The 16,695-nt window shown below is 43.3% G+C and overlaps 1 protein-coding gene across 1 annotated transcript; it reads right to left on the reverse strand.

Moving 5' to 3' along the window:
- LOC120027271 (transcription factor 19-like) lies at nt 1-5,017 on the reverse strand. Its single transcript, XM_038972186.1, has 4 exons — nt 4,851-5,017; nt 3,317-3,934; nt 2,149-3,133; nt 1-1,951 (listed from the first exon to the last, which is right to left on the reverse strand). The coding sequence occupies exons 2-4, from the start codon at nt 3,573-3,575 to the stop codon at nt 1,630-1,632; spliced, it is 1,566 nt and encodes a 521-aa protein (XP_038828114.1). The 5' UTR covers nt 3,576-3,934; nt 4,851-5,017; the 3' UTR covers nt 1-1,629.
- Nucleotides 5,018-16,695: the final 11,678 nt, after the last annotated feature.

A 16,695-nucleotide genomic window follows, 5' to 3' on the forward strand; every position in this document is an offset into this window, starting at 1 on the left:
TGGTAACTTTCAAGACAAATACCAATAAGACATCCAACTGGGACGTGCCCTTACGAGCTGATCTTCTAATCATTAAAGTGAAGACTGTTGTTATACATCTGGTGGAGCAAACCCTACTCCTGGAGATCAAATGGGTGAGCAGGCTTTTGCTCCAGCCCTATTACATCTCACCTGTTTCAGCAGATCAAGGTCCTAAGGAGCAACTGATTACTACAATCAGGTGAGTTATAGGGCTTGAACAAAACCCTGCACAAGGGTAGCTCCACAAGAGTGTTGGTCATGCCTCCTCTACAACTTGATGAAGGTAAACTCCACCCACAAATCTTCTGGTATTTGTTTCATTAGTCCATTGTTGACATGTTTTGCTGGTCAGCAATCAAGGGGTGGCAGGTAGCCTAGTGGTTAGAGCGTTGGGCCAGTAACTGAAAGGTTGCTGGATCAAATCCCCAAGCTGAACAAGGTCATTCTGCGCCTGATCTGTCGTTGTAAATAAGAACTTGTTCTTAACTGACTTGCCTTGTTGAATAAAGATTCCAAAATCATCCCTGTATGATTCATTTTGGAAAAATTGGTATCATACGATGCTAAATGCATCATATGGGGATGATCTGTCATTTAAAAGTTACATATCTTGAAAACGTGATTGCTGACAAGCAAAACATTTTGAGATTATGTCAAAAATGGAACAAATACCAAAATAGTTTCTGGGTGGAGTTTCTCTAAATCTATGTGTGTTATGGACAGACATGCATACGGTACATACTGTTGCATACGGTTAGAGACGTAAATCAAAGTCATCAGCTTATGTTAATCAGAAGACAAAAAAACAAGTCAGCATGTCATAGATCTGAATTCTCAAATATCAAAACAGCCTTTTATAGAAGATTAAAACAACTACTAAAGACAGTAGGAACACAGAAAACCCATGCTCCTCCTTGCGTAAACATCTTTACTCAACGGGATAGAACCAAACTAAGCAAATCCTTGCTCGATTCATTTTTTTGTGTGATGAGTATTGCAATGCATATTATGTTACTGCAGATATGAATTCGGTGAATTCTCCAATACCACCTCCATTAGCCCCAATCAACAGCAGGTTATTCACAACCCGATATCGAAGTACTTAGCACATGAATTTATAAACCTGCTGTCTGTCACTGTACATGTACTTGTTTCCAGGCTTATACTGTACACCAGAGAGTAGCCCTTGTGTAGCTGAAATAGTTCCAACAGTTCATTTCAGTCCCCGGGGTTTCCACTGCTAACCCGAGTCCTAGCTTTCACTCTTCGTCAAACAGCTGCGCAACAGAGCGAGCGTGGATGAACACTTTGAAAAATGTCAGTTTAGGACAGCCTCTAACTATCCCGTAGATGAGACCCACCCCACTGTCCATGACAGCCTCTAACTATCCCGTAGATGAGACCCACCCCACTGTCCATGACAGCCTCAGTCGCGACTAAAAACCTCCACAAACACTGTACAACATCTACTTTAAAAATCATACAATCCCCATTATACAACAATCGTCTTTCTTATCTTTCTCCGTAAACAAGCCCCAAATTCACTGTGGTATGATTAAGGCATTTAAGTGTGTTCTAGTTTAGGGGCTGTGACCCACTCCTGCTGTATCAGCAGCAGCCACAGTGGAAGTCTGCGTTGGGGTCCAGCAGGAGGTTCTTGCGGTCGCAGTGCAGGCAGTCCAGGTGGTACCAGGCGTCGCAGTCGTCACACTGGACCCACTGCACCGTGTCCTGCTGGGGCAGGCGGCAGTTTGGCGCGGCACACGGCTCCACCCCCTGGGATACTACCCCCTCCTCTTCGTCTTCTGAGGAGGACGAGGAGGAGCTCGAAGAGGAGGACGAGGAGGATGTGGAGGAAGATGAGGAAGAGGAAGGAGGGGGAAGGGAGGGCCGCGGAGGAGGGTGCTTCCTTGGTCGGCCCCGCCGCTTGCTGGAGAGAGGAGAAAAGCAAGGTGTGAGTGTCACATTTGACTTTCAATATATTAACTCGATTTCACAAAAAAGATCATTTGAGAATGTGAAGAGAACGGAGCATATATATTTACAGGGAAGGAAAATGTACAATGAAAAAAAACACTAGAGAAATATCACTGCAGTTTGGATGCTGTCACATGGGGGCATTCTCACCCAGCCGTGACATGAAATCTGGCAAACTGCCCTGGCCGTCCTCTCTCCTCTTTGCAGATCCTAAGGGACGGGGACACCAGCGAGTAGCTCTCTCCTCCCACCACCATAGGGGAGTACACTGGGGAGCTGTGAGCCCGTCGCCTTCCCCGCCCAGAAGATGGCGGCGGAAAAATATTCTGCTGTCGAAACACAGAGACGTTCATATTTGGGCCAGTCCTTTGATGGTTTGGGTCGATCTCCCGCCTCTGATTGATGTTGAAGGATACGTGGTTGAGTTTGCCGTTAGCGACGATTGCGTGACAGTTTGCAATCGGTTTAGGCACAGGCTTCAGTTCAAACTGGCGTCGTACATCCTGGTCCGTTTTGGCTAAAGAAGCGTGGAAACCCTCAGACTCTGACTTGTAGAGGCGTCTTCTCTTCGTCCCTCTCTGGCCGTCCTTCACGCTTCGGTGGTTCCTGGCCTCGTCCGAGCTGTCATCCTCCAGAAGTACAGTGTGGGCTGACTTGCGCCTGCTCTTGGATGACGCCGGGAGCGACTTGGATGAGACCACAGAGGTAGTGGGTGGAAAGGGAGGAGGGGTGGAGGGCGGGACCAAGGATGTAAAAGGCGGGGAGGTGGAGTTTGGGTCTGTGATATTGCCGTCACTCCTCTTAAATGTCCAAGGACTCCCATTGATCTTGCTCAGGCTTCCAATGGAATTCAGAATGACAGTCGCCCTGTTGATTGACCAAGTGGAGAGATCCAAGTTGGCCACCGCCTTGCGGTCCAGGCTCGTTCTGATTCGGTTCTTCAGGTCGGAGGAGAAGGTGCCGGCCTTGGGGATGGTGATGGCGTCAAAGTCCAACGGCCGCACGCTAACCTTCTGGAAGAGAAAGTAGAACTCTGGGCTCCCTCGCTCTGATTGGCAGCCGAAGGTGAGTGTGTCACCATCTGAGAGCTCCCATTGGACACTTGGCTGCAGACGGACCTCATTCACCCAAGTACCTGGCATGGGAAGGTGGAGGAGAAAGCTCATTAGATGAAAGGCTTGTAGAATAGAGTAGAGAATGAGAGAATGAGACCTAAGGAAACTAAACACAAGTGTGTGGAGTTGTAGAACATGTAGATCGTTTTTAACAAATAAATACAAAAGTACACTGTAATCATGTGGGATGGTGTGGAACTCACCATGGCTGCTCCGGTCCTTTAGCTGCACCTTCCAGCCCCCCTCGGCCGCCCCCTCCACCTCCCTCTCAGCATGCAGCTCGGCATGGATCCGGGACACAGACGTAGAGTCCAGGGTGACATCACACAGCTCTGCCGCACGGCCCAGCCGAAACACTGAGTGAGTCAGCGCCGGCCGGAACGTGTACAGGTCCTGAGCCGAATCTGTGGAGGACGAGCCGATTCTCAGCAGCTGGAAACACGGCTGGACTCCGGACAGCATGGCCACGACTCACCGATCCCCACCCCAGTCAGTGACAGATACTTTCTTACATAGAGCTTTCCATGGCTTAAATAGCACTTAAGTCAATAAATGTGATACAAAGCTGTCTGTAATGCTGGTAAAAGCTTTGTTCTTAGTATGTGGTGTTCAATGAATTTGAACAGAGTAAACATTAAAACTCTTGTTTTAACAGTGAAAGTTAAAACAAATGTTGTATACAATCTATAACCTGCACGGTTAGTTGCTGAGTAACGTCATCTAAATATCAGTTGTAATGCTAATGGTTACAGTTGACTAAGCTAACTAGTTCATAAATTGACACTAAAAGGCTGGGGGATAGAACTGGCAGCTTGAGGTATCTGAAAAGAAGAGGGAGATTCTAAGACAGCATGCCCATGATTCAACAAACTATATTTTGAAAGCGGAAGCAAAGTACTTTAAGCATATTTGTTCATTTCAGTCTCCTCCATCTCTCCTAACCGAAGTTATTTGTAAGGATTTTGTTTCTATTAATAACGTAAAATTAACAGTTGTACAGAAAGACTCATGTGAAGGCTAAATTACAGAGGAGGAACTTGTTGACGCAATTAAAGCCTTTAAGTCCGGGAAAACTCCAGGCCTGGATGGCAACTCCAGGTCTACAACAAAATGTCACGTAGGGACCCCAAAAGGCTAGGGCCAGCTCTGACTGCATGTATTGGTATAGAGGTGGGTATGAGCCACTGTGGCCCCCTCATCATGAGTTCAGATTGTGGCCCCCACCCCCATCAAAGTTGCCCATCCCTGCCCCATCTAGTGCATTCATCTGGATCTGAGAAAAGTTACATAAATGAAAAATATGCATCAAAATAGACTTTTACATGTAGTTGAATAGTAGTAGGTGCTACCTTGGCGTTATGATCATTCACAAATATGATGCACATTGTTATATGAAAAACAAAAATTGCATGTAGATAGCTAATAGCTAACGTTACTGGATGCCTGACAGACAGTGTTCGTGATTTGCTCGTGTAGCTCAAGGCTCGTGCCATGCTATGGCACAGGGACAAAGCAGGGGACAGCAAGTGAATCACTTTTGTTAGCTAGCTAAATTACAACGACTATTTTTGCAAAGATGACTCTACAAATGTCAACAAACTGTAATATATCGTTACACCGATTAAGAGGTGCATATCATTAGGAACTCAAAATACACTACTAGGAAAAATTATTTCACAATCAAGGCGTAGACAGCTGGATAGTTCCTGTAATCCACATTGAAAGTCATAACGTTACCTCCACAAAAGTGGGTCGAATCCGGTGCACTTGAATTCTCTTCCACTGCCTAAATATGATGCTAAGGATGCCGATTGTTTAAAACTGTCGATATACTTTAGTATTTTGATCACTTTTGACTTACGTCCAACTTAATCGTCGTTCTTTGCTAAACAGAGGTTTTCGCGTTCTTTTCGCCAGGAAGTCCTTTGAAATTTGGCGCGCCAGCCGGGCTTTCTTGCGCGAGATTCCACGCCACTTCCGCCCGCCTCCGTGCTGTCACTCACAGCTATGGCACGGTTTTTAATGAAACTCAGTCACTGCACAAAGAGGTAGCTACCTGCCCTGCTACTACATATAAAACTTGCAGGTTAGTTAGTTAGAACAGTGCACTGCAGCACCTGCTGTAGCTACAGATTGTAGGCCTACTACACCAGATAATGTTATATAACCAAAGATTTTTGGTGTCCATTACTAAATGTTACTGGTTTAACTAAACAAAACTTCTCCATAGATCTTTCAACTAGCCTGCATTTGGCGATAGGCCTACTCTCTTCGTTCTCTATTCTGGAAAAAATAAATGTCCCTGTCCAGTTGCAGGTGTTTCTACAAAAAAAAACTGAGAAAACTAAGAAAGGTTCCTCACCATTTTAGCTGCCGCACATCTAGAATTTCCCAGCATCTTTGCCGGAACTAGTCGTTTCTAGGCGACAGTGCAACTAAAATAAAGATACATGCAAGAGGCATATCTCACTCGATAAAAATCATGGATTTACTATTTGAGTTCTCTGGTGTTTGTAGAACCACCTGCAACTGGACACTGACATTTATAAGATACCTGTTTTCCTGAATCGAGAATGAAGACAGTATCGCCAAATGCAGGTTAATCGAACAATTGTTGGTATAGTTTTGTATATAGGCAAACCTGTAACATCTAGTAATGGACAACACAAATCTTTGCTTATATCACATCATCTGGTGTCACAATCTGTAGCTACACCTGCAGTAGGCCCTATGTCTACACATTACAGGAGGAAACTCGATTCACTTCCAGAATTTGACTTCATTATGGAAATGTCTTTCCCAATCCTGCTACACCAAGAAGGTTCCCTAGTGAGTTTACCTCAGCTTAATATTTTTGTGCCAAAAATGTAAATCATTATATTGGAAGAATATATTGCAGACATGGCACTGACACAAGACACAATAAGTCTCTTCAAAATCCTTTAATGGACATTGCTCATTCATTACAGAAAAAAATAACATATAAAAAAAAATCTGTGCATGATGCCAAAAGTATAACATTTTATAAATTGTTAATTATAGCATACAAGGGTATAGTTGTTTCTACATGATAGCGAAGTATTATAAAAGTCAATGATAATATAGCTGGGGAACCAACAGTAAGAATTCTGGACTTAAACCTAACAGACAAGTTTGGAAAGTCATTCATTTTAAATTAAACAAAACAATAAAATGCAATAATAACAACCAAGGTTAGCATGCATCGTTTAATTTGCAGAAGCAGTTTTCCTGAATATATCTGACATTTTCCCACCAAGGGATCTGAAATAAACCTGCCAGGTAGGTATAACATTCAGCTGATTTCAGCTATGTACTGCGGGCTAGTGAACTCAACCCTGAAGTAGGTAAACTGGACATATATTGCTGAATACTAAATACTACTGAGTCTTGTTTAAAGGATGCACATACATGGTAGGCTCAATAATGAATGGTCAAACTTTGTTGCCAAAATCACACATTATTTTCCTGTATATAGCATAAAGTCACCCCAAGACTTACTCTCACCCCTGGGTGACCATTTGCTTGCATACCATGTAGGCTGACATCAATATTAAGAAAATAGAATTTAATGCAGGTGCAGGTCTACAAAAAACTTGACCTCTCTTTCTAGCATTCCGACACGTTTTCTCCCTTTATTCTTCATGTTTTTTCAAGACAAACCTTTCCTACGTCGTCACATCATAGTAATTTACTACCCATTCCAATGAATCTCAAAAAAAAGAAACTGGTACACTTGAAAATTGCAGAGCTGATTTTGTAATGGCTTTTGCGGGCGAGGTGTACATTATTCCAGTCTTAGCCATAGTAATATTGACAATGAGAATACCTCATTGACTGCATGAACAGACACCAACAGGATAGGACCTACAGTGCAATTTAAATAGTACAGTATTCCTGCTGTCTCACAGGCAATATACAGGTCAGCATGCAGCAGTAGTTTTTGGGAATACTACAGCTATGACAGCAGTTATCTGCATAAGAAGACAAAATATTAGTTATAGTCGTGATACTAAGAGTTCTGACGAAATGTTCAAGCGCGTCAAGCATTTTTCCAAAAACATTCTCAGGCGCTGATACTATAGCGTGATAGGTAGATGATATGTGATGCAACAGAGAGCGGAAGAGAAAGGGAGACAGAAAAATAGACATTTTACTGCTCTTATGTCTTCTCAGTCACTCAGTCTAAGGCATCTCATATATTATGTGTATCAGTATCTATCTACTGTGAACTTAGTGAAAGGATAAATGACGCAATTCAGGGATATAAAATTTTGCATAACTTTGCAGTAAGAAACAGTATTGGCTATGCACATGCAATATATCTAGGCTATATACAAGAGTGCTTGAAAGTGAGCTTTGGGTAATGTTTGTAAGCTATAGTATGTGTGTATGAATTGTAGATATACTTTTTTTTACCCAGTTAAAAAAATAATACTAATGTTGGTGCTATAGCACGGATATTGCTCAAGATTCAATCAGAAGTCAATTATCTAAAATCGGAATGGGTCAAATATACCTCACCAGACCATGGATTCAGTAGCTTGTTACCTGATATGGAAGGGATAGCTTTAAAGATTAGGTGGCTTTTACATTGTCTTTAGTCAACATTGTTATCCATCCTAATCTAATCAGTGCAAATTCAGCACCAATTTAACACATATCTATAAAATTGTAATACTCCACAAAACCAAGATAATAGCCGATAGAATATCAACGATCAAGCTACATCATATATGATTCATTTATACATAAGATATTTATGCTGTCCAGTATTCTCATGTTGCATTAAAAACAATTAAACCTTAATTTTAAACAAAAAAGTAAAGTAGAATCATACTTGTATTTTGCAGGTATTATTATTTACAATAGCTGCAATAAAATAAAAAACATTTTAAAACATTTTTGTTACATGTGGACTTTTTCTCATGTAATTATATTTGTGCTTTTTCTTTCTGACACCAATCATGTTTGACTTACTCTCTTGAGTTCCTCTCACGGATATCCTAAATCGGTTACAACACGAGGTAGCCATATTGCTAGCAGATGCTGTCCCCCAACAACAACTACGCCGCGTCCCAGAATGCCTGGGACTGTTACACCCCTTCATTACCTTTGCTTTGACATTTTTAACATGGTCAGCTATACACCCACCTAGTATCGAATACAGAATGCCTTCGTTAATAATATGCAGAACCTGATTGGACTAGAGTTGAAACCAATGGGAGGCCTTAGTGGAATGGTTTGTCAGATGTTGTAATGGATGTAATAATATACTGTTTCTGAAGCGAATGGGCTGAGGGTGGATGTCTTTGTAATGTATATTGGCAGCAAATGGACTGATGTTATCTGAATGGTCGGCGAACGGTTCTGAACAGATTGAATAGATCCGGGTTACAACTCGAATAGAACTTAGACAATACAATCATCACGAAATTTAAGCAATTTATGTTCTGTTTTGCATTGTGACTTTGCCGCTTCATTGTAATCTAGTCATTCATCCTCGCCTATCTGGAATACAATGCGTTCACAAAAGATGCTGCACTGAATTGAGATGAAGTAGCTACTGTTATTCGTTTAGAGATTCTGGGTGGGATGTGTGGTTCAAATAAATGAATCTGGCAATATATATTGTGTTAAAAGAGAATGTATAAAAACCTTCCCCCATAAAGACAGTGATGAATGCAGCAGCAAATACATTGAATCTTAATAACTTGCTGGCTTTGTGGGCGCTCCAGTCTCAGTAAGCAGTGTTTTCAGTCTGTCAGGAAAGTAAGTTGGCTTAATTGTTAGCATTTATCAATTCAGCAATCAGTTCCTTTTGGCTAACAGGACCATGGAGTCAGGCAAAATAGGAATTAAAAAAGGACATCATGCATGTAATTCCTTCTCAATAGGTCTGCCTTACTTACTTGCCTTTATTAAAGGGCAGCGATCCAAACGCTCAGGTCCCTTCCAAAGGGATCATTGTCATGTCCCATCCGTCAGAGAAGTTCTAGAAGTCTCTGTTCCTAGGCTTGTTCTGCAGTGGCTGCGGTTCTAATGAGAAACGTGTCCTGATGTGGAGGGGTTTAGAATGACCTGATGTGAAGTTGCCAATGTATTAGTTCCAGGTCATTTGTTTTGCAAAATGAGGGATGTAGTAAACATTTACTGTGCTGGGATGATGTCATCAAAAGTGGCAGAGATTGGACACCTTGTTACATGCCCAGGGACACTACTAGCCTTCTTGCATAGCATGGTGTTATTCAATCTACTAGCTTGTGTCAGTTAGCAAGAATGATGTAAGAAGATCTTGGGGGTTTTAGCTCTCCAACTCTGCTACTCTATATGCTCAGACAAGTGCTTTCTCTGAGTTGGTGCCAAAGCCTAATGCCATGCCTGTACTTTCTGTTCATGGTGTCTCTCTGGATGTAATGAAATTGTAGCGGTATAGGCCTATGTCAGATACTCTGGGCTTATGTTTGTCAGAAGCATTTTTTTACCGAGATTTATCCAAAAATAAAGTTGTCTTTATTGGTTTTGTTAATCTAGTATTACAATGTTATTCATATAATTAATTTGGTCTATTACCATATGTCATATATTTTGCTGCTATGTCCCCACATACAGCTGCTATGTCTATGTCCCCACATACAGCTGCTATGTCTATGTCCCTACATACAGCTGCTATGTCTATGTCCCTACATACAGCTGCTATGTCTATGTCCCCACATACAGCTGCTATGTCTATGTCCCCACATACAGCTGCTATGTCTATGTTCCCACATACAGCTGCTATGTCTATGTCCCCACATACAGCCGCTATGTCTATGTCCCTACATACAGCTGCTATGTCTATGTCCCCACATACAGCCGCTATGTCTATGTCCCCACATACAGCTGCTATGTCTATGTCCCCACATACAGCCGCTATGTCTATGTCCCCACATACAGCCGCTATGTCTATGTCCCTACATACAGCTGCTATGTCTATGTCCCCACATACAGCTGCTATGTCTATGTCCCTACATACAGCTGCTATGTCTATGTCCCTACATACAGCCGCTATGTCTATGTCCCTACATACAGCGGCTATGTCTATGTCCCCACATACAGCTGCTATGTCTATGTCCCCACATACAGCCGCTATGTCTATGTCCCTACATACAGCTGCTATGTCTATGTCCCCACATACAGCTGCTATGTCTATGTCCCTACATACAGCTGCTATGTCTATGTCTCTACATACAGCTGCTATGTCTATGTCCCCACATACAGTACTGGTGGTAAGAGCATTCAATGCTCATAAGAAAGATAGATCAAATATATTGTAGCTCTGTCAAAAATGTTTACATTTTTGTCATGAGAAGAATTCTGGGATTCATTTTTACAGGGGTATAAAAAAATGTACTCAGAAATCAGTGTGCTCTCATTCCTTTTGGGCATTGTAATCTTAATGTATTTTCATTAATCATCACAATGCATTTTCCCTTAGTCCACCAAGTTATCTTAGATATTATCTCTTAGGCCAAGAGAGGCATGCATGCACTATGCGGTCATTAATACTATCAATTGCCTCTTGGGCCAGCTAAGGCTAAATCCTGGCTTTTAAGTCTAATTTAAATGCATGTGTAACAGGGGTCAGTCTGCTGCTAACAGCTTAGCTTCCTCCACTGTCCGACTGCCCCATACTAGGCTCGAACCAGTGATCCTCTGCTTCGCAACACACGTGACCGCCCTGCGTGACAACGTTCCAACGTGTTGAGCCTCCCAAAAGGTATCAATTGGATGGCTCCATCCGCGACATTTCAAGCTAGCTGTGGAGGGAGCTTACGGTACGTTCTTAACTCCGTTTACACATGCATTTCCTGTATGCACAGAATTCATGCGTTCTAATGAGCTAGGGTCTTGTATTTATTCTTTAGGGATTAAGTCTAGTGCATTTAGACTGGCAATTTTTACACCAAGCATTTTTGTGTAGTTTTAGTTTATAAAAGCAGTGATCAGGAATTGGGTTATGTCTGCGTGTGGGGGGGGGGAGTAATTGAGGCTGAAGAGTAAAGGTTGTTAGGGTGTCCGGTGGTTTGTGTCTGCGCTCTCAGGTGGTGGTGCTCTCTGCAGTGGCATTGGGAACTGACGGGCTGATAGCTTTACCGGCTGCAGACAGCTCGGCGCCCCTGGATGCCATTTCTGGCGTGGTGACACCCATCAGGTCTTCTTCAGTGGCGTCGGCCTCAGACCGGGCCTGGGTCACGTAGCTGGGGCTCATGGCCGAGTCGGGGGTCCGGTTGGCACTCTGGTCTCCCTCGGGGATGATGGTGGCGGCCACGCTGTCAGAGTTGTTGAGGAGCAGCTTGTGGGAGGTGAAGGTCTGGGGCACGTCCGTCTCACATTCGCTGTCCAACGGGAAGGCGGAGGAGTTGAACTCTACCCCCGAGTCGCTCATCTCCAGGAAGTTCTTGTCCGAGGAGAGAGTGTGGTAGCGACCTGCTTTGGATACCTCCAGACCCTGTGGAAGGAAAGTAACGTGGGGGGGAGGGGAGAGTAAAGAAAGAGTCAGCAAAAAAGGAACATGAATGATTCATTTTGTATGTTTCTGCAAATGTAGTCTAGGTACTGCTTGGCGTGGAGACTGGTTATTTTCAGCCTTTTATAGAAACATTACCCCAGTATTTCTGTTTGTCTGTCTACAGTTAAAACATTTGCAATTATAATGGTGGGATGTGTTTTCCTCTTGCACCTTAACATGCTCACCGGTAGATCACTTCCCACCACATTATGTGTCCCTGAGCCCTGCTTACCTTAATGGTGACCTCCGTGCTTTCTGTAGCATTGCTGTTGTCCCACGTAGACGCCAAAGTGGATTCCTCAGCGAACCGTGTATAGGCCTCTTGAACAACCTACCAACGACAACACAAGAGGTCGTATTTTAGCAGGAAGCCACGGCAAGCACATTACAGCAGCAATCACAAGTTCACTTCACCATGTACGCTGCGAATCATAAAGAATACATACGGGTAAATAGGAGTTGGCACACAAAAAGCACATGTACTGCACACTAAGCTCTTATATAGATTTATAAGATCATCAGGTGTATATATAGTGACACATTGAGAGACTGGAGTTGTTGGCCCGAAAATAACACCCTGGAAGTTTAGAGGAAAAGGCTTCAGGGAACCATCGTTCTTGAGGGACAGGGAATCGCATACTAGAGTGTGTCAGGAGAGAGATCGAGTTAGATCAATCGATTTTCATGTCGGAACACTCCGGAAACTGCTGTTGCGACCGCAAAGCCAATCAGACAAGCTGTCCAGGTTTGTCGCTTAGTCTCCAGAAATCTATGGCTAAATCCATAATGAAGAGGGACATGAAGCCTCGCTGCATTTGAATAGTTTCGTCTAAACCTCCAGAGGGAACACCTTACAGAGGGATTAGAACAGTAGAGGCCCCTCACATCATGTCACAATATATTCAATACATGTAAATTATCTACGGTACACCACGTTCAAACACAAAAATGTACAGCATCAGGTGTACAAAAATTACACAGACACACACATAGACACAGACAAATACGAACAAACATAGAAACGGCACACCTTTGACACAAATTCTGCTGGGCTAGTAGCTGATTAAGCAATATACACCCCCCCCCCCCCCCCCCCCAAAAAAAAATGATTGTAATCAAGAATAAGATCTTACATGGATGTACAGTGTCGCAAACTTTGAATAATTACTACAGTGCTTGAATTGGCCCGGCTTCCCAAACCCAGATTAAGCCTGTAACTGGACTAAAAATCACCCTCAACAGAGATTCTCCATTGAGCATGCATTTTAGACCAGGAGTAACCTGTGTCCAGGAAACCCATCCAGTGTGTACACTTAAACTACATGATGTCCTAATGCACAATGCTCTTGATGCAGTAATTGATGTGAAGGTCTATTCACTCATCTCCACAGTATTCCAATACTAGAGAACACTAATTGCTATAATACCAGAGTGTACGGCTGTGATAATCTTAGTCCAGGTGGCAACTTAATCCAGTGTACTATACAGCCTAATCCCACATTATGTCTGTATACTCTGCATGTACTGGAAGTGTGCTACTAACTACGTGTAAAAATCCTGCAATTCACAACGTACCACAGCATATAATCAAGAAAACAAGTGGTAGATCTAGTCCAGTATCACCAAGCCAATGAATATGTTAATCACTACTGCCCCGATCTTAGACAAACGCACAGCAGATACACACACATCAGCACATACTCACACATACACATAAATACATGTTTACCTTGTAATTCCGCATCCAACAACGATATATGTGGATGTGTGCTTGAAAATAGCTGAATCGTATTGGACGGCTGCATCTGTATGCTTATTTGCACTGAGGCTAGGACTGCAGTTATCATGAATAAATAACTGCTGCAGTTATTTGTCAGTTTGGAGATTAGCGAAAAGAGGGAGGGGTGAGGAATGGATGGCACAGACAAATAATCACTGATGGTGGTAGGAGGCCCACACAGCATAGTGACACTATGACCATCCCCAGAGCGTTAGTACAAACACCAATACAGATTCATCCACTTAACACTACGGAATGAAGCCAGAACACAGTTCTCTCACCAAGCAGAGGCTCCGTCGGAGGCTCCTTTAATAGGGAGAAACGTAACGCAAAGGCAAAACGTTAACTAGATTTCCCCCCAATTTGTAATTAGGCCGACATCTATTGTGTGGACCAATTGAGATTGAGATTAAGATGATGGGTGGACAATGGCAACATTGTGGGCTGCAGACAGAACACTTGAAATTACAACTATGATGGAATCTGCCATATGGAGAGAGTGATGACTGATGATATATGGATGATCTCATTTTGTGTGATTCAAAGCACCACACATCCAGGAAGCAGACATTGGGCAGACCGGTTTCGTTCCTTGGTGAATTCCAGCAAATTAATCAAAGTTAATTAGGACCCGAAGTTTAATTAAAGCTAATTATCTGAGGTTTATAGGTCAAGACTAAAGACTAACACTGATGGAGGAAAAGAGAGCGGGACAGGCAAAGGTACACACAAACACACACAAATACAGTTATATGTACACGGACATCTTTCTTTGACCATACTTAAAAGGATAGTGCAACATTTTACAAAATTCCGTACTGGTTACCTTACCCTGTAAGCAGTCTATGGACAAGGTATGACAGCAACCCATGCTTTGGTTTTGTTTCACTTTTTAGCATTTGTGGCACAAATCCAATGCAAGTCAATGGGTACAATATTACAATTTTCACGCTTCATGTCCAAATCATCTCTAAGTAACTACATTCATTTACAAAACCAATTTTAAGATACTTTAGGATGAATTGGACATGAAGAGCGAAAATACTAACGTTGTTCCCATTGACTTGCATTCGATTTGTGCCACTGATGCTAAAAGGTTAGCAGTTTAAACAGTGGCCAGGTGAACAAAACCAAAGCATGAATTGCTGCCGTACCTTATCCATAGACTGCATACAGGGTAAGGAAGCCAATATGTAATTTTGTAAAATGTCTCACTATCCCTTTAAGAGGTCTTACCATCACCATTATTTCTCTTACAATCACTTTGCAATCTGCGACCTGTGTAATAGGAATATGGCATTATCATTTTGGAATCATATTGAGCCATTGTCGCAGTGTGCTATGGTCTACGAGTATATTAGGCCTGGAATCATAGTAACAGGATTCCAAAATACATGAAAATGGCCGATAATTGTTAGTAAACTAAGTGTTTCGGCGTGAGAATAGCATACATATATGATAAAGCAGATGCTGTTTAACTATAGTACAGGGGTTGGATCATGGTGTCTTAACGTTTTCACCCCCGTTGAGGAGGCGTTAGGGTGAGTTACCTTGACGAATGCGTCTCCATCCCCCTTGCCCGCCTGCTGGGCGATGAGGGCAATTTGCCGCGCCTTCTCCGCCCGACGGCGCACATTTATCAGGCAGGAGAGCAGACACACCAGCAAGAGGAGGACCAGGAAGCCCAGTAAGGAGAGGATTGCAACATACAGCGTGGGTAACTTATAGGCTAAAAGAGAGAGGAAAGAAGAGAGAGGGGATGGAGAAAGGAAAGACATGAGGGTAGAGGATGGACAGGAATATGATAAGGAAGATAGGGGAAAGACAAGCAGGCAGAAAGGAACAAAGAAAAGAGGAAAGATGGATGAGAGGCGAATGTGGAGAGTTACAACATCAAAACAAGAGAGTGAAATATACAGTGCCATCGATGACAAGAAGAAGAAAGGGAAAGGAAAGACCATTAATAGAGGTGATAGATGGATCTATATGTTAAAGCCCTAGTCTCCTCCCTGACCCACGGTTTACCTTCCACCTCCAGGTAGATGTTGGTCACAGGGAACCCCAACAGGTCTGTCACTCTGAAGAGCCCCATGTCACTAACCCGGACCCTCTCCAGAATGCACATGGAGCCTTCTACAGTCAGCCTGCCGTCCAGTGATGGGTCCAATGGCACCACTAGCTCTCCTTGCTCCAGTATGACCCGGTCCTTCCGGTCCCAGTCTGGAGTGTACATGAGGTTGACTTTGGTGTGGTCCACAAACAGGTTGATCTTCAAAGTACTGCCATATGATAGGTGGACGAAGTTCTGGTGCTCTTTGGAACAAAGGGGAAAGAGAAAAGGTTGTCAAATAATTCTGGTTGCTCTTATTTTGAGTTGTGTCTTCAAGCTTTGTCAATCCTATTTTACCCACACCACTAACCACAATTTCAAACCCCCTAGATCAAGTATTATCTCCCTCTGACATTGACCCCTCCCTCTCGGACTTTGGTCTTCCTCATCTCACCTTTCACGTTCAGGCATGACCTCCTCCTGACTTTCCCATCGCGGTCCAGTACGGTGAAGCTTCCCTCGTCTGTCCCCCGCACCATGCTTAGAGTCACCCTTTTCTCGGACACACTCAGACGACCCTTGTACTCCTCTGGGGGGATGGAAGTCTGGTTGAGCAATACCACTGCCGGTGGCTCCGTGGTCTGATTGGCATGGGCTTGACTGGACCTGAACTCCAGGGTGATAGGGCCCAAGATGTCACCGAGTGGGATGTGGTATGTCTCACCGTACTTGACCACCTGCTCCAGCGCGCAATCTGCCAGGGAGCACACAACAGCACAGCACTATCCCTCAGAGCTCTGGGGGAGTATTTTCTTCCTATACAGTTGCATTCGCATCAGAACAATGATCGTAATCGATTGCAGACCAAATGCAACGACGTCAATAATGCAAAAAAAAAACGTTCATTTCGATTGACGTCTGCCTCTAAGGGTTACACAGTTTGCGCAGAGTTAGGATACAATCTTAGATAGTGAATGTGTTGGATAAACAGTGGTTTTAAGAAGTATAGAAACAAGTCGATTGCAACGTTGAGAAGAAAGGTTTGAAGAATTAGAAGAGCTGAAGATGAATTAATAGTACCTCTGACGATGAGGATGATGTGTTTGACATCGGCAGGCACCTCAGTGTTCTTGATCACGTACATGCCCTCTTGCTCCTCCCCCACATCCTCCAGGATGAGGTG

Source organism: Salvelinus namaycush, chromosome 32 (genome assembly GCF_016432855.1).
Source record: "Salvelinus namaycush isolate Seneca chromosome 32, SaNama_1.0, whole genome shotgun sequence".
Classification (NCBI taxonomy): Eukaryota; Metazoa; Chordata; class Actinopteri; order Salmoniformes; family Salmonidae; genus Salvelinus; species Salvelinus namaycush.